The sequence below is a fragment of the Ipomoea triloba genome, chromosome 13 (assembly GCF_003576645.1).
Source record: "Ipomoea triloba cultivar NCNSP0323 chromosome 13, ASM357664v1".
In the NCBI taxonomy this organism is placed as follows: domain Eukaryota; kingdom Viridiplantae; phylum Streptophyta; class Magnoliopsida; order Solanales; family Convolvulaceae; genus Ipomoea; species Ipomoea triloba.
The window spans coordinates 8448785-8467411 of record NC_044928.1 but is presented as its reverse complement, the minus strand read 5'-3'; the positions used below and the strand labels follow the sequence as shown (position 1 = coordinate 8467411).

The following is an 18627-nucleotide window of genomic DNA, read 5'->3' as shown; positions in this document are numbered from 1 at the left end:
AGAACTAGCTAGTTGTCAATGGGCAATTTATATCGTGGACAAGGGTGCACATGCATTGTGCACCCCGATTCAAAACGACGTCGCTTTGGATCTTATTAATTAACGACTTTTTTTGGAAATCACGTTTCTCGTTCGGCCGTTAACTTATAAGATGAGTTATGTGTATTTTGTGATGATATTCTGTGTATTCTGTTATGACATTCTGTGTATTCTGGCCACAAACTTTGTACATCTATCTCAATTATGTATGTTAATCACTTGAGTAGTGTAAGATGAGTTATGCGTAGGTTCTGATGATGTGTTTGTGTATTTGGTGTTATCATTTATGTACATTATGGTGTTATGATTTATGTGTATTATGGTTATGGATTATGTGTGTGTTAGTGTAAACACTAAGATCAGTTATGTGTAAGTGTGTGATAATTTTCTGTGCATTCTGTTTTGACATTCTATGTATTCTTTACACGGATTTTGTGTTTTGACATTAGTGTTTACACTACTCCAATGGTTAACACACATAATCCATAACCATAATTCATTGTGCACTCTGATCCACGATATAAATTGACACCTCACTACAGGTCTCAACCGCTGACAATTTAAGTAAAAAATGATTGAGAGACTCACGATTTACCCCCTCTAGCATCCTTTTCTTTGGACAAAGATTCAGTTAATTGAACCATTTTAATCGAACTGTTTTAATTGAAATTTTTAAAACTTTTACCGTTAACCGAACCGAATTTTGTATTACCAAATCGAAGTTTTTTCAGTTAATCGATCGGTTAACCGATTAACTAAAGTGTTTTTAGCTAAACTTTTAAAATTTTTAAAATAATACATATAACAATAAATCCAGTTACTTCAATAGCTGTAATTATTTATTTATTTATTTATATATTTAAAATTTCGATTAATTCAGTTAACCGATAGTTTCGAACCAAATTAGTCGTTAACCGAAATTTTACAAAATCTCTAACCATAATTGAGCCGAAGTATTTCTGTTAAAAAACAGTTAACCGAAATTCTTTAGTTCAATCGATTAATCGTACTTTCACCGAAATTTGCAAATCCCTAGTCTAAATTGAAAAAACTTAATGTATAAAAAAATAAATATTTTGAATCCTACTGGATCCAATCATTATGAAATGGGAATAGTAGTTAAAAGATTTCTATTTATAAAACTGGATAATAGCTCGTTTCCATATTTATAAATGTATAATGTAATTATTTTGATAAAGTATATTTAGATTACATACCCAAAAACAAATACTACATCCTCTCCCCCATTTTCCACACAATAATTGAATCTTTTATAATGTTATCTTTTATAATGTTAATAATAGAATAAAAGGTAGCCTTCAACCCCTTCCCCCCTCTTCATCTCCGGGCCCAAGCTAGGCCACCATTATAAAAGGCTGCTCCTTAGCTTGGATGAATTGAATCTGCATGAGCTTCTTCAACCATATATCACCACTCTTATTCCCTCTCCATTAAAACTTAGCCTTAGATTGTTGATAATGGCATTACCTCAAACAGAAAATGAAGCAAAAATCCTCCCAGATGCCTGGGACTTCCATGGCCGCCCCGCCCTCCGCTCCTCCTCCGGCGGCTGGAGCAGCGCCGCCATGATTTTGGGTCTGGATCTCTTCCTCTTCCTCTTCCGATCCATTTATTTACTGCCAAAATAAATAAACCCATTTTCTTATTTAATTCAATTATTCCCTGTTTTTATGTGATTGTTATTTGTTTGTTTGTACGTAAAGGGGTTGAGGCTTGTGAGAGGTTGACGACGTTGGGAATCGCCGTCAACCTTGTGACCTACTTGACGGGGACCATGCATTTAGGGAATGCTAACGCCGCCAATAACGTCACTAACTTTCTTGGAACTTCCTTCATGCTCACCCTCCTTGGTGGCTTCATTGCTGACACTTTCCTCGGAAGGTTTTTTATTTCTTTCTCCTCTCCTCTCCTCTCCTCTCCTCTCCAACTATCTGGAATTGATTTTTAACCTTTTTTATTCTTCCTAAAAAATAATGAATTTAGGTACTTCACAATCGCCATCTTTACCACTGTTCAAGCGACGGTGAGTTCCTAGAAATTAAACCGCCCATCTCTTTTACTATCTCTGTTTTTTTCTATTATTATAATTTCTAATGCTAGAGAGTCCTGAAACCAAGACATCCCGCGTGATTGGTAACTAAAATATACTTTTAATTAGTAGTGGGCGGGGTCAATCAATGATACTCAATAAATAGTGTTAGTATCAAGGACTTACTATTAATCTAGAGGGTGTGGTTGAGTGGAAGGGACTCATTCATCTTTAATCAAAAGTCAAGGGTTCAATCCTTGGCTTTGGGTATAGAGCATCCTGGGTTAGGTTGTACCTAGAAGCGAAAGTTGAACTTTATTTTCTTGGACTTGGTCTTTATGGGTCTCCGCCCAATTCTTATACTCACACACATTTTTGAGACATGGGTCTTGGACTTGGTCTTTATGGGTCTCCGCCCAATAATCTCCCAACCAACTGGTGCTTTATGGGTCTCCGCCCAATAATCTCCCAACCAACGGGTGTTTCAAACAATCTCCCTCTGGGCGATCCACCGTACCCAACAATCTCTCAACCACTAAATGCTAGACTTTGCCTTTCTTCCTGCCCAACAGATAGAAGTCACATAATTTTAGGGGTGGAATTTAGAAGGGAATTGGAAGAAATAGAATTTTCCTTTCTTTAATTACACTTTTATTCTTGATTGCAAGCTTTTTAATTACTATTTATGTATGGGTGATTAGGGTGTGACCATTTTGACCATCTCAACAATAATACCAAGCCTAAGGCCTCCAAAGTGTGAACGGGGAAGCCCGGCATGTATTCCGGCGAGCGGCGCACAGCTGCTTGTCCTGTACGCGGCCCTTTACCTGACGGCGCTGGGCACCGGCGGCCTGAAGTCCAGCGTGTCTGGGTTCGGGTCGGACCAGTTCGACGAGACCGACAAGAAGGAGCGGGGCCAAATGGTGAAGTTCTTCAACTGGTTCTTCTTCTTCATCAACGTCGGATCCCTGGCCGCCGTGACCGTGCTGGTGTACATCCAGGACAGCCTCGGGCGGAGATGGGGGTACGGCATTTGCGCCTGCGCCATCGTGGCGGCGCTTCTCGTGTTCCTGTCGGGGACGAAACGGTACCGTTTCAAGAAGCTGGTGGGGAGTCCGCTGACGCAGGTGGCGTCGGTGTTCGTGGCGGCGTGGAGGAAGAGGGACTTGGACTTGCCGTCGGATCCCTCTCTTCTCTTCAATACCGACGATATCGCCGGCGACCATGCAAGCAAGAAGAAGCAAAAGTTGCCGCACAGCAAACAGTTCCGGTGAGTTTCCTTTCCCATCCTTAATTAAGAAAATATTTTTTATACTTATATCTTATGTCATACTAAACTAATTGATATTACCAATAAAATCATTAAACATTCTTGTTTGTGAGACGGATCAGATCAACATATAAGTATTACATTTTCAGGATCCGTTTCAAAGATGGATAAGGACACCTGAGACGTTCTCATATAATTGTGACCCTTAAAAATAACATAACTACATAAGATTTAGGGATTTCTTGGTTGGGATAGTCATTTATAGTTATCTAATTAATTATATCATATACTATATTAGTACCCGTGCTAATAGTATCAAAATAATAAAAATAACACACACACACATATATATATATACACCCGATTTATATCAATATCCAACCCGACTTACTAACAAAATTTGTGTAAAGAGTTCTAAAAGGATGACCAAATAGGTGGGTATGATTCTTCTACTTAAAAGGTAACAAGTTCGATTCTTATCAACCTTCTTAGTAGAGACGTTGAGCCATCACACTTCCTAATACGACTTATCTCGATTTACCTTTCATGCATAGTTTGTGGACTATATTATACTAGGCAATGGCCAGATAAATCTATATGCATCAATTATTAGATTGATAGTGAATATATTTATTACTCCGTATAATATAAGTGTGGCACATAATTATTAAGTTATTATTAGTATTATTATCGTCGTTGTCATCCTAATGCTATTTTTCTAAAGAAAGTTACGTTCTATTAACACTCAATAAATATCGACAAATTCTTTAGCTTATGTCAAAAGTTATAAATTCTTTTTACTATTTTGTTAAACCGTCATTGTTGTGGCTTATATAATTATTACAAGTTTGTCATATTTGATAACTACACTCCACCAATAAACGAGCTAGGGCCACCCATTCACCCAATCAGATCCCAAAAATATTGCCAGCTATAGTCAAAGTATAGTAATATAAGATTTTGGGCAACAAAAATCCAATCAAACAAAGAAAATATTGCACGTAGGACTGTAGGAGTGCGTACTAGAATGAACCTCCCCGGTTTAAACCTAAGGATTACATGACTACATCAGACATATGCTCGTTCCCACATGAGTAAGAAACATGATGTCTTTGGTCAACACTCAACATCTAACATGCACATGTTTTTTTATTATTATTATTGCATCTAGAATATCTAATAATTTCAATTATCTATAGCTTGAAATGTGTCTTTCATCTTAACTAAAAAGTTAAATCGTTACTGATACTATATATTTATTAATTATTTGAAGAAATTATATTTTAGTCATTAAGTTATATATGTGGTATAAAATTATTATCTAAATTATTGAGGTATAAAATTAATGTGTTAGTTTTTGCTCAAGTGATATTTTTAATTAAACGCCTAACAAAATTATTAACTAATTAATAAAAAAGATGCGTGACGAATTATTTGATAATATCTTTTTTGGTCATTTGCACAACGTTCTTCCTTATTAAAAAATATTTTAACTGACACACTTCATCCCAACTATAATAAGAATTAGTCCAAATGGAGTAGAAATTGACTGATTCTCACATTTTTTAGTTGGAACTTGGAAATGGGGTGGACCACTCTAACATTTTGTAGGATGGGGAAGACTACAATTAACAATAAGGTAAATGAAATTAGAGCCTATACCTGTTTTAGACGGGCAAAATAAAAAAGTCACATGAATCAAAACCGAGGAACTTAATTTAAATAATTTGACACAAAAAGTCACTTGGACCAAAAGTGAGTAACTTAATTTACATATCCACAAAATACGCTATTTTTCTTTGTTATTTACTTATTTTAGATATCTATGATGATTTTCAAAAAAAGATATCTATGGTGATTGGTTCTTAATGATTACGCACTTAATCTCCTTTTTGGGATTTTATCACGTGATTCTCGTACTGCCACATACACATAGTTTTAATAATTATTGCAGCAATTAATGGTAAGGCCAGTTGTCTGATACTCTAAGGTCAAGGCTGCTTACCTGCGCATCCACAAACACAATAATTGTTTGCTGATTGAGCCTTTTTCCTGGTTGAATAAAAAGTTAATTTCTTTATTACTAATTAAATATACCATTTGCTCTAAATATATCATGCTTTCTCTGTTTTCTATGAGAAAGTGTAATACTTTAAAATTATTATCTAAAAGTATTATATTTTTCTTTAAAAATATTACATTTTTTCAATATAAGTAATAAACACTCTATTCTAGATAAAGTATTACGTTTTTCAATATAAATATTATATTTTCATCTTGACCCGACTCGTCTTACGAGCAATAGCATTTTTAAGAGTCGTACATTTATGTCATTTACACTAAAAGATCTCTTATAAAGGCATACGTTTTTATATTGATATACTATAGTATAGTGATCTTGCAGTAACCAAAATATATATGAATATTTGTCGAAATTTGTACATGTTAACACGATTTTTAAGATATTTTTTGTGAGAGTTTAAAAAGGGAGTGAGTTAGGAGACAAAAGATAATATTGTACTAATTCACAGGTGGTTTTTTTCTTTCTTTTTTTTTTTCTAAAAAAAAATTTCTTGGTTTGATTGTTTCACTGTTTCCCAACAAGAAAATTGTTAAATTGATACTCCATATATAATTTAAAAATTGAAGATAGATATATAATGCATGAAGTAGCAGGCAGGAAGACAGATTACAGTGCATTAATGGAATCAATTATATATCACGAGAGCTTCTGATCTGGTTGCCAGTCTGTCTCATAATAGATATTCACGTCCTCTTCTGTCATCTTCTGCATGCATGAACTTCCCACTTCACTTTACATCTGTACGTTACACTAAAATATTCACCATCATTTTAGGGTGTGTTTGGTTGACATGTTTAGCTATCAAAAATGGTTATCAAAGTCATTATTATTGTTTGGTTTATAAGTTTTTAGAACACTACAATGAGTTTTGATTATCCCATTAATTACAAAACTTATTCCCTATCTAATAAAATTAGGGTTTCGTTTCCCTTCCTCCTTCTCTTCCCCAACTATTAATAATCATTTCCATTCCACCCTACTACCAAACATGCAAAATACTTTCACCAAAACCCATTACCATTACCAAATATTTGATACCCATTTCTTTTCCGATTCTCATGTGAGAACTAGACACACCCTTAATTGATTATTAAAAGTTGTAAGAAAATTAAAGGGCATCTTTGGTTATTAACTGATCCATCATTTTTTGACAAATTTGACCATCTTTAGCGGTTGCTGAAGAAAATGTTTGGTTAACAACTCATTTACTCAGTGGATTACTATTGAAAACCCTAAATTGAATCGCTACTTTGAGCAGCGTTTAGCATTAATGGTTCTTTTTTCCTTTCTTTTGTGTTTCAACTTTACCCTTGCCCAAAGTTGTGAAGCTAAATAAAATTAAAGTGAAAGAAATAATAGTGGATAAAAGTGTAAATGAAAGCTCGAAATTAAAATGATGGAATTGAATTTGGTGTGTTTTGATTTTTAGGTTCTTGGACAAGGCTGCAATCAAGGAGGGAGAAGCAAGTGAAGGCAACAAATGGACAGTGGCAACGTTAACAGACGTGGAAGAAGTGAAACAAGTGATCAGAATGTTACCCACGTGGGCAACGACCATAATGTTTTGGACCGTCTACGCTCAAATGACGACGTTTTCCGTGTCGCAAGCCACCACCATGGACCGCCGCATCGGCAAGTCGTTCGAGATCCCGGCGGCATCGCTGACCGTCTTCTTCGTCGGGAGCATCCTGCTCACCGTCGCGTTCTACGACCGCGCCGTCGTGCCCGTTTGCCGCCGAGTCTTGAAGAACCCGCAGGGCCTATCTCCGCTGCAACGAATCGGGGTGGGGCTGGTGTTTTCCATCTTCGCCATGATCGCCGCCGCCTTGACGGAAATCAAGCGGCTAAAGGTGGCCCAATCGCACGGGTTGACAAATGACCCAAATGCCACCATTCCCCGAAGCGTATTCTGGCTGGTCCCACAGTTTTTCCTAGTGGGGGCCGGAGAGGCCTTTACCTATATTGGGCAACTCGATTTCTTCTTACGGGAATGCCCCAAAGGGATGAAAACAATGAGCACTGGCCTGTTTCTAAGCACGCTTTCGCTGGGATTCTTCTTTAGCTCGACCTTGGTCACCATTGTTCACAAGGTGACGGGGGAGAAAACGCCATGGCTGGCTGATAATTTGAACCGGGGAAGGCTCTATGATTTCTACTGGCTGCTATCGATTCTGAGTGTTATTAATTTGATGCTTTTCTTGTTCTGCTCGAGATGGTATGTGTACAAGGAGAAGAGGCTTGCGGATGAGGGGATTGAGTTAGAGGAAGAAGAATCTGCAGCGGCATGCCATTAACACCTACTACTGCGGGCCATTCATCCAGAGGATTGAATCAACAACACAACTATGTTCATCCTTAATTGCTTCTTTGTTCCTTAATTTCAAAGGTTAAAAATAATTTCATTTTGTAAGCTTGTTACTTATTGTACATAAAAAGAAATGCTACCTTATGTTTCAAATCCTTTTTGAATTGGTCTATAATTATATTTTATGTGCATGCATGTCTTCTTAATAATCTAATTAATTACACAGATTTCATGATCAATAATTATATTGCAAAAATGTTGAATTGAATGCTGAAATTAGTATTGAAGCACAAGAGTCAGTATTGACTCCGCTGAAACTCGAACCCACCACCTCCCGTATATAGGGAAGGGTTTGATGCCACTGGACTACAAGGTCCTTAGCATATTCAACGTAACCTATTCATTTAATTTTGTTAAATTACAAAACATCATGCACTATCATCTCGTATGTCATTTGCAAACTATTACATAGGTGCCAGATTTAGTAATTACAAGTTTCTTTCTTTCTTTATATATATATATATATATATATATATATATATATATTTATATATATATTGTCATTCTTTGAAGGTGGAAAGAAAGTTTCAAAGAAAATTATGATACAATACTACATTGATTTTACAAGAAAATGTGGAGAGATATATAAACTTGAAGGACTTCCTCACCTATTAGATTAGTGTTCTGAGATTGGTTATTCCTCTATGTTTTAGTACTAATCATATAGTTTTCTCAACATGTGTATGCATTCCATTCCATTTCATGTGGTTGATTGTAGCTTTGAAGGCAAAATTCAAAAGAATGAGAAAGATGAAGTAGCACGGAAATGGCAGACAATGCTCAGATTGAAGCAAGAAGATGAAGGAAATAGGAATGGAAATGGCATGATGAGCTTAAAACTATCCTGTTAATTTCTGTAATATGTTTATATGTTGAATAGGAGGCTTTCAAGGGGGGTTGGGTTGTGCTCTAATCTTTTCAGACCTTTACAACAACAGCCATGTTTGGTTTGTTGGTTAAATACATCAATTGCATTTATTTAAAAAAAAAAAAAAGAAAATACAAATAATTACCTAAATAAATTAATGCTTTGCCAAAGGGGGAGAGAGCAAGGCAAAGATGAAAAACTATAATGAATAAACAGAGATTACCAAAACTAGGCCTTAGAGCAAATATGGAATGTATTAAAGACAACTCTGTTCTTGCAACCAACACCATTCCTCACCGGAGAGAGATTATTTCTCCATTTCCGATGCCCTTCATGATCAGCTTGCGTCGGCTCAGACAACAATCTCTTGCCGCTCACAAAGATTGATAATTACTCCACACTATCCGATCACCTCTTGGGCGTTCTTTGTCCTCAGTTTAATCGCCGGATCATTGGTTCTCTATAAAAGAAACCACGTATATCTAAATGATTTTCGACTGTCTCATGACAAATCTAGCAAGAACATAAAAACTGTATAGTAATCTTGCAGTTAGATAAATCAATACTGTTATAGTGTTATGCACAAAACATTCAATTAGTCAGGAGTCATTGAATCGAGACAGAGTAAGGCTGTACCTAGGCGAAGTCAGGATCCTTGTAAAGAACCTAACAGATTTTCATCAATTTTACCAAAGATATTTGGGCAACCATCCCATTTTCCATTCTCCCTTGCTTCCCAGTAACCACCAACATAACGGAATGTTCCATCTTCGCCTTCTCTTTGAAACCATCTAGGCTTCCAACCAGTCTCTTGTAATTTCTTTGACTGAGAAGAAGAAATCAGAGTCATTATATATATATGCATCGAAGTAGCAAGCATCATCACTGGAGATTAGTAAAAGATCCATGAACATGACAGTGGCATATTCCCAATATCATGAGGCCTAAAGACTAAAGGTTGTATATTCAAATCTCATAATCTAAGGCCAAAAATAGTTTTGGAACAAAAATGTTCAAACAGACAAAAATTAAAGTATCTCCTCTGCATTCTATATACTTTTAAAAGAGACCAAACTATTTCTAGCAATTTAGTATCTCTTCCTGAAGTTAGGTTGGCACATGGCTGCACAACAAGCAGCTTTAATTGTTTTGGTCATTTGTTATTATTACTATCATTGTTGATTTGGCATATCGATGGAAAATCAAGAGGATTTCAAAAACTGAAGTTATTCATACAAACAACTCACTTGAAGAATATGGCAAACTAACCCCAATTCAACTGGAAAATAGCCCCTAGGTAATATCATTTTCATGAGTACCAAAGAATATGGCAAGCCCAGTTAAAACGATAACTTACCTATATAACATTAAAGTGGCATGCCCAGATATTTTATTTTTCATTTTAATGCCCCATGAAGGATTAAGTTTAATTAGAGTATTTGGCAATCAGACATGTATTAAAATAAAAATAAAATTTAAATAATAAAACAAAGGATGAGACATAATACCAATCTCTGCCGTGTCTCTAACCGTTGTTTCTCCTGGTTTGCTTGGTCATATTCTCCATTCTCCAGATATCGCTGATCTGGTCTAAGTCGTGAATCTGTAGGTGGGAGCTTCTCCTTTATCCGCGATTAAATACCAAGGATCAGATATATAGCTATAAAAGATAATTAGTTTTATATATGAGGAAGCTACATTGCAGATAATAACTAGTTACAGCATCATTATACCTGCAATCCCGGTGTTAACTCATTCAGAGTAATTGCAAAAGCAGACATGTTGTATCGAGTGAGATTCAGGGGAGGCTGATCACATTTCCACAATAAGGAAGCATCAGACAATTCTTTTGCTTTGCTATTCCACTCTCCATTTAAATAATACATGCTCTCGTCCCACTTGCCAAATACTGTAGCTACTTTTTTGCCCGCATTATCTTCAACAAATCCATGAACCTGTAAACTTATTGTTTGCTTAAGTTACTCTGATTACAAGATAAATTAATTGCAGATAAACTCACCCAAAGAAAAAATACTTTAGTTAAAGTGGTATTTGATCAAAATTAACACCCAATGAATATGCCTATATACTCACAGAAAAAGAAACTTAGTATCAGTTGAATCAATTATTTTAATGTATCTCAACCCTTACCTGATGGGGGTTGCGTTCAAGAAGAGATTGCTCCTTGAATTTGAGCTTGCATGTGTATTGGCGATTACCATGTATATGCATTGTTCCATGGTGGTCACAGTATATCTTGCCAAGGATAAGGTTATATATGCTTGTTGTGACCTGAACACAACATCAAAATTACAAATTATTTAAAGTGAAAAAATGAGTAATCCAATCAAGTGTTTACTTTCAACAGAATAAGCAATACAGTGCAAGAATGCACTCTATGCATACCTTACTCCACTGAAATATCTCCCCATCATCAAATTCTAAAGTTAGAGTTCCAACCGGATCTAGTTGAATTGATCTCCCCCAAAACTTAGATTTAAGATTACTGTCAGCCCAGAACTTCCAGCCTCTACCTTCACAATGACAGGCAATAAGTGTTGGGTGGTGGCTAACCTGTTTCAATATTTTGACAATTCACTAGTATGAATATAGACCCCAAAAGTAAGTGTACTAATATAAAATGCAATTCAAAGTCTAAACCTCTTATCAGTTATCCCAGTTTCTTTGCTCACCTTTCATTTTCTGGATGTTCAAATCAAACTATCTTTCAGTTGATGCATTCAAGGTAATGTAATATCTAATTTCTTACGCCATTTTTACTTGTAATATTAATTCAACGCAGATATGTATTACTTAACATACAGCCTTTATATGAAACAAAATCCCCACAGAAGCCTTCCACAAATGAAAAAGATACTAGAACAAATGAGACCAACACAAGATGTCTCCTAGCAGGAGAACATAATGCATGAAATATAAGTTTGGAGGGGGTGGGAAGAGTAAAGAAATAGATAGAGGGAAAATTAATGAAAAGCTGACAAGTTGCTGCCATCATAAGGAAATTACATTGAAGTTGTAAACCAGATGGCTCAAACAGAAATAGTAGCATTAGAGAACCAAACAAATTCATTTTCTATCCATATTCCATCATGTAAGTCAAGTATTTTTGTATTACCCAAATTTTTATGGCAAAGAAGTCAGAGCATCATGAAGAGCTAGCATATTGTGAAAACAGGAAATCTCTAACTGGTTTGCTCAGACATGTTTTATTTACTCAGTAGTCCAAGAATTCTCAATGAAGATACCTTCTCAGAGAAGAACCGGATTCCCTTCTCTGGATAATCTGCTTCATAGGTTTCTCCTAGCAAAGGATTGAAGGGTTTGCAGTGCCGACCTTCTGTGGAAGCATATCCAGACACGGCAAAAGCAGCAACATTCAAAATCCTTAGGAGGCTGTTTCCCTAAAGGAGCAATATTCAACCATGTTATCAATAAGGTAGATGGAATATTACTTCAAAGCGCCACTAGGAAAAATGTCAACAATCTTTGCAAAGCAAACAAAAGTAGTATTTCCTCAAAATATCACCAAATATAGGCCCAAGCAGACTTATAAACAAAACGGCATTGCAAAAATGGATAGCATGCAAATCAAGTGTAATGATGCATCTAGTTCAAATAATACATCCTCATAAATCCACAAAATCGCTCCAAGTTCATGCATGATACAATGTGATTCAAGTGACATAGCAGATAAATCAAATTGAATTACATTTATATCTGCTGGAAAAACACATATTGGAGGATATCATGCTCTGAAATCCCAAGTATTTTTCAACATAAGAGAACTAAACAATTGATAAAATTTTAAAATACATTAAAAATATAGATTTAAAATTTGAAAATCCACACAAACACGTCAAATTGACCAAACGACATGTCCAGTGGTTGGTTTTGTAGTGAATAACATTGTAAAACTATGTAGCATGGTGGGAATGACTATTATTAGTACAAAATGCAAGCCATTACACAAAAATATAGGAAATAATAGTATATATAAAGGAAAGAAAGGATCAATTCAATAGCAACAGCTCGTACCACATAAATTTCAATTGCTGTAATCTTATTTTTAAAATTAATTATTAAAAAATTTTAAAAAAAAAATTTTAAATTAAAAAAAAAAAGAAGAAGGAAACGAAACTGGTCATACCGCTTTGCCATGCTCATATGCCCTGTCTAAAAGATAGGAGTACTCCAAGTCTTCACAACCTTTCTGAAGTGATGATAATGGTTCATTAAAGTACACAGGAAGGCAAACTCGGGTAAGATCTTTTCCAACATTGTCTTTAATCACAGACCATAAACTAACCGCCTTCTCCTTTTCAATTGGATCAGGTAGTTTCTGTCTCCTCTCTACTTGTGTATACAATGAATTATCGTTTTCAGAACAAATATTTTTCATACTACTAGTCTTATTTTCTAACTCCAGGCACTTATCAATTTTATCTGCTACGATTGACCCACAACTGATGGAAGGGTCTGAAAAATAGTCATTTGTATCAAAAAAGTTAATTTCCTCTTCATCTGATGCTTCTTCAAGCTCCTGCTTTTCAACATCGTCAGATGATTCAGTAGTGCTCCATTCTGGATAAAATACAACTTCAACTAATCATATTCTGTATGAAAGGGACAGCATTTTATGGGCAAAGCAATGATTGGGTACTAGATTATAAAGAACATTTAGTTTTTATAATTAGTGGAAAGCAAGCGCAAACAAATGTCTGAAGAATTAGAATGGTAGGTTAGTTGACATTTAAAGCATAACAAAAGCACCATGTTGTAAATATAATATTTGAAAAATGCAAAGCATAGGTTTCAGGGCTTCATGTTCTTTAAGCTTCAGATATAGCTGTGTATAGACATTAAGCATTTGTAAATTCACAGTCTCACGGATAAATGTAACTTAATAGTGTTGCTATGATGATAAAGTACATTTAAATGCACTCCAAAGCATCAAGTTGCCAAGAACTATTCATAAAGTTCAGAAGAAAGCAATAGAGACAGGTGTAGAAAAGGAAAAGAAGAGATGAATGTAAGAATACTTTGAGTTTTGGTTTACTCTACATTATGAAAAAGAAAAGTAATAATTCCAAGAGATATTTAGCCCCCGTCTCAAATAGAATACAGCCAAAAACAATATATGATAGAGCACAATGAATTAAACCATCGGATATCCTGTATTATTTCTTTAAAGTCATCAGTTATTAGTTCGGAGTAAATATTTCAGTAAATCAGATCTTAAAAAAAGGGAATGCTATGTATTTAAATAGTTTAGAATTACACTTGCTGTTAAACTAACCATCCAACAATGAAGTTTGTTTTGTCAAATTTTATCAACTTGCATGAGAACGCATGGGTTTTGTAAATTTACTCTAGGAAAATAACCCATACTATACAAGAAAGAAAAATAATAATAATAATAATAATTTTTATTTTTTTAAAAAAAAAAGAGCATTTCATGGAAGCTAGTCAGCCTCAAATGAGTATTTGACTAAATTTGCATAAGAATCAGCCAAGTAAAAGAACCAACTTTTGAAAATTGATTTACTGGAAAATGATCTTTGAGAAATAGTTTTGAGTTCATGGTAGCAAGTTTAAAGGAACAATTAGTTGAGTACCTAATATAAGTAGTAGCCATGAATACCCAACTTAGAGTTGAGAGTTGGGAATAATACAAGCCTTGAAATCACACTTTAGCATGTATGTATGTGTGTGTATAAAATTGCAAAATCTATTTCCAATCCCCAAACAAAAGGTCACATTAGCAGAAATGATGTGTTGTACAAATGTGAATTTGATTATTCAAAGCATGCTCTTGCATTAGCATAAATGGAGATATTTCTTTCCCACTTCTAATAGTTCCCCATTATATTTCTAAATGGAAGCATCAATTTAAAAAACATGGAGGGGTGAAGTGTGTACCACCGAACTTTCCACGCCCTAAATTTGAATATTCGTGTTTTAGCAATTGGTATTCACCATCCAATATTCCAGAGGATTCCGCTTCAATATTAGCTGCCTGCAGAAGAAAAATTAAAATGCTCAATCAATGCCTAAGATAAATACTCTCAAGTGAATCAAAAAGCACATAAAGTAAGCATATGGTGTTTGAGAGTAAATGTCATTTGGAAGTCACAATAATTTTATAAAGGACATAGTTTGGTTTAGAAGAATGATTTATGCTTGAATTTTACTTAAGTAATCAAACAAAGTCAACAAACAGGTCCACAGTGAGACTATACTAATTAAAATGATTACTAGCACACAAAGTTTGCTGACATTGTCTCTTTCTAGCAATTTTCTTTCCCAATGGCTGAACATTGTCCAAGCACACAAAGTATGGGATATCACTAACCTCTAACTGTCTCAATGTGTCCAACAAACTTGATCGCTCCTCAGAAAGAACTTTAAGTTGGGCTTGAACTTCTGAAAATTCAGAGAGCATGATCTTCTCACAATCCTTGATAAGCCCCTCACTGATCCCCTCATCAATCAGGCGACTCTTCAGTTTCTCAGTTGATATGGATATATCCCTGGGCAAAAGAGAGATATTATCATTTGCTGGTCCCCGCATAAAGAGATTTCTTGTAGATACCAAAGCTTCTATCCATGCTGCTCTCTCTTTCTTCGAATTTGTCCTTAGGTGTAGAGTCTTTGTAGCTGTAAATATGTAAAATTTCCGGTCATCTGACCTGCTCTCGCGGAACGACGACACCTATAAAGCAATTCCCAACAAAAATATAAATTTTATTGAGATAACATATCTACTCATTCCTCATTTCCAAGAAAAACAAAAACAAAAAGATAAAATAATGCACTACTTAATATATACACTACTAGCTAGGCTATCAAATTCCCAATTGCTAAAGAAAATGAACAGATACATGTGTATAATGAAAGAGGAGATTAGTAAACAAAGCAACTAAAACAATAATGGATGTTAACATTATGACATGAAATCAAGGCTGAGCAATTCATGAATGTAAGAAACCCATCAAGCTATGGCTGATAGTGAACCTGAACCACTCATTCAAGCCCAGGCTTCAGGCTTCAGGCCTACACCCACTCCTACTTGTTCAAGAAAAGGTTTTTAAGGTTTCAGGCAAACCAAAACCAGCACCTCAATTAAATAAACAATAATATATTTTTTATTATAACCCTTTTTTTTTGGCGTTTTCTGAGTTTTTACTTGGTGTTACACAAGTGTGATAAACTCATTCAGGCATAACCCAGTTAGTTAACTCCATAAAAGCCAGTAGCAAGAGAAAGAGAAAAATAAAAAAAGGACAAAAAGAAACAAAAAACTTACTGTAGATACAGTATGAGAGGAAAAAGGTAGAAGGCAGATCTATCCATATATCGTTCTACACTGTTCCGCATTTACTATTTTAATCAAGAAAAAAACAATGCTTTCTTCATCATCACCAAAGATGAGATGAGACGAGGTGAAGGATGAGACTTGTCAACAGAGAAGAAAGGGAAGAACCCAGACACGGAATCAGAAAGTCAAGCTGACAAATGCTATGTGTGTTCTGCAACAAGCCCAAAAATGAAGAAATAGGGTCTCTGGTAATCAGAAGATTCAGAACCAAATCAACCCAAGCACGCCATGGAAATATTTTATATATATATATATTTATTTATTTATTTATTTACTTATTATTATTAAAAGAGCCGTAAACCATGGTTTTTACCGCAAAACCTAGAAATAAATCCCTGACCTGACCTATAATAGCCATAGGGTTACTTCTGGGCTGGCTCGTCCTCCTCTTCCTTGATGTGACTAACTAAAAGATTAACGAGCAGTTAATTCTGATGGTAAAAATTGAGAATGAGGGATTTCAATCACAGACCTGAGGGAAAAGGGCGGAAGGGAAGGGTTTTCAAGAAGCTCAGATTTCTAAGCTATTTGGTGGCAGCGGTGAACAGAAAATTTTCATTGATTTGGAAAATGGTAACAATCTGAGTGAATGTCATCCATTCATTGCGTTACCCATATTGGAAAGTATTCTTCTCTATTTTTTTTTTCTTTTTAGTTTTTTTCAGAAATGAAATGTACGTCTCCCAGAAGGCCACAGGCCAGACCACCCGATTGTAAACTCCTGATATTTCTCTTCATCGCATCTTATCACATCACTTCTTTTCTTCCCCACTGTCCCAGGGCACAATGTCTGTGCCAGTGGAGTGGGCCGAACCAAGAGAGAGAGAGAGATAGAGAGAGAGTGTCTGTGTTTGTGTGTATATTTCATATTTGCTATATATACCTTAAGGTGGACAATGCGGACGGTTTTGCGGAGTTTACGTTGGCCGGGATTGTTGGAGGGGAGGTGGCCGATGAGCTTGACGCCGTCGTCTGCGGCGGCGGCACCGGGGCGGCGGGTTTTGGAGTAGGAGAGGATGCCGTTGCGGAGAGTGAACCACCGGGATCTCCACCCGGTGTGGTAATTGGTCCACTTGTAGAGCACGCCGGCGACGCTCGTGGCCGACTCGGATCCTATTATGCCGCAAACCTCAGATCCGACGACCGCCGATCCCGTCCTCAACAACCGCGCCGTCGGCTCCGGCGATTGCTCCTCGATCGCGCCGCTCTCCAGCAACACGCAACAGAGCGGATGCATTTCCCTCACCCGCATTTCGATCGATCGCTCCCAATTCTTCTCTTCTTAATACGCCCGCCGCGACTCAAACTCCATTACTAGACTGCTCCCTCTCCTCTGCCCACAATAAATTCCTTTTCATTAAAAACCAAACAAATCAAAATCAAAACGCAGAAAGATTCACATATACTACCACCACGCACATACTCGCATACAAACGCCAGTACATATCAGCACAATACGTGTATGGGTGTCCGTGAAGCACCTGATCGAGAGAGCTCCGAAGCTGAGGATTTCCAACTTTGGGGGTGACTACAACTCTATCTGATTTCCTGATCTTTGGGCTCAAAAGATAACGGAAAAGGGAGTTGTACAGAGGGACAGAATCGGGGATTCAATGGTCAATTTGAGCTCGCCATTGATGGAGAAACCTTCCTCTTGGTTTGCCTGCGAAGAGAGTAAAGACAGAGGTTGAAGCTGAGTGGGAGCTAAGATGGATTATAAATGGGGCTTATGGGGGAGAGGGGGTTGGGGTTGGGGTAGGGGGTGGCATTTACTTCTCAAAAATTTTTATTTTTATTTTTATTTTTTAAAAATTTAGGCTTTCATTTTCATGTAAGGTATTTTAATTTTGTTCGCTCCTATTCTATGACCAGAAACATGGGAATATCGCATATGCCTCTCTTCAAAATCTTTCAAACTTGGTGGCACTTGATATAGTAAAAAATAAAAAATTTTAAAATAGGATATTTTCTATTGCTTTTGAACAATTATATGTTATCACCGATACGATACGATTTTACCAACACAAATACATGGGGAATAAGAGAATATACACCTTATCATGACCAATACATTTTTCTGTCCCACTAAAATTTAAACTTGTGACTTTTCAAATGAGAGAGTCACGCTATCGCTTTATTAGAAGCTGTTTGGCTACTCCACTCATTCATTTAGGCATTAAGGCCCCAGGTTGGGCACTCCTCGCAAACCCGCTGACGATCCTTATATTTACTTGTGCGTATATAAGCCTTATCAAGTGCATTAAACAAAAAGTACAACCTCCTACATGCATATATACTAGTTTCAATAAGAATTATGCATTATTGTCCTCAAGGCACAATTTAGAGTGTATTCGGTATATGGATTTACAAATCAGAATTGAGAATCAAAATTATGGTTAGTGTTTGATTGACACCGTTTTAAAACACAACTATGAGATTTGATTACCCCTTCATTTAAAAACAACATTTAAAAAAAACGGTACCATTTCATCTTATTGTTTTTATTTTGTTGTTCATATTAGTGCTTTGGATGTCATTATATTAGGATCAATT

At 36.0% G+C, this 18627-nt stretch overlaps 2 protein-coding genes across 9 annotated transcripts; one reads left to right on the top strand and one right to left on the bottom strand.

The window, feature by feature from the left end:
* The first annotated feature begins 1382 nt into the window (after positions 1-1382).
* Positions 1383-7938, top strand: LOC116002316 (protein NRT1/ PTR FAMILY 6.3-like). The gene is made up of 5 exons (XM_031242427.1): positions 1383-1635; positions 1764-1941; positions 2044-2083; positions 2791-3359; positions 6872-7938. Exons 1-5 carry the CDS (start codon positions 1518-1520, stop codon positions 7734-7736), a joined length of 1770 nt encoding a protein of 589 aa, XP_031098287.1. The 5' UTR covers positions 1383-1517; the 3' UTR covers positions 7737-7938.
* Positions 7939-8635: 697 nt separating this feature from the next.
* LOC116002314 (oxysterol-binding protein-related protein 2A-like) lies at positions 8636-17773 on the bottom strand. 8 transcript variants are annotated; one of them, XM_031242423.1, is made up of 12 exons: positions 17498-17772; positions 16958-17407; positions 15049-15408; positions 14616-14712; positions 12844-13277; positions 11942-12097; positions 11082-11249; positions 10827-10967; positions 10409-10630; positions 10184-10297; positions 9312-9501; positions 8636-9188 (listed from the first exon to the last, which is right to left on the bottom strand). In XM_031242423.1, exons 2-11 carry the CDS (start codon positions 17324-17326, stop codon positions 9322-9324), a joined length of 2241 nt encoding a protein of 746 aa, XP_031098283.1. In that variant the 5' UTR covers positions 17327-17407; positions 17498-17772; the 3' UTR covers positions 8636-9188; positions 9312-9321. The 8 variants fall into 8 exon arrangements, with proteins under 8 accessions (XP_031098283.1, XP_031098279.1, XP_031098282.1 ...); XM_031242419.1 differs by having other exon boundaries at positions 8636-9135; positions 17498-17771; XM_031242422.1 differs by having other exon boundaries at positions 8636-9135; positions 17518-17771.
* Between the last annotated feature and the right edge of the window lie 854 nt (positions 17774-18627).

Excerpts from the sequence above, each read along its gene's own strand:
- LOC116002316 (XM_031242427.1), top strand. The coding sequence starts at position 1,518 with ATGGCATTACCTCAAACAGAAAATGAAGCAAAAATCCTCCCAGATGCC. Across the intron at positions 1,636-1,763 it reads CAGCGCCGCCATGATTTTGG|GGGTTGAGGCTTGTGAGAGG; the intron begins GTCTGGATCTCT and ends TTGTACGTAAAG. Across the intron at positions 3,360-6,871 it reads CCGCACAGCAAACAGTTCCG|GTTCTTGGACAAGGCTGCAA; the intron begins GTGAGTTTCCTT and ends TTTGATTTTTAG.
- LOC116002314 (XM_031242423.1), bottom strand. The coding sequence starts at position 17,326 with ATGCGGGTGAGGGAAATGCATCCGCTCTGTTGCGTGTTGCTGGAGAGC. Across the intron at positions 10,968-11,081 it reads AGATATTTCAGTGGAGTAAG|GTCACAACAAGCATATATAA; the intron begins GTATGCATAGAG and ends TGTTGTGTTCAG. Across the intron at positions 9,502-10,183 it reads TAGAGACACGGCAGAGATTG|TCAAAGAAATTACAAGAGAC; the intron begins GTATTATGTCTC and ends TCTTCTTCTCAG.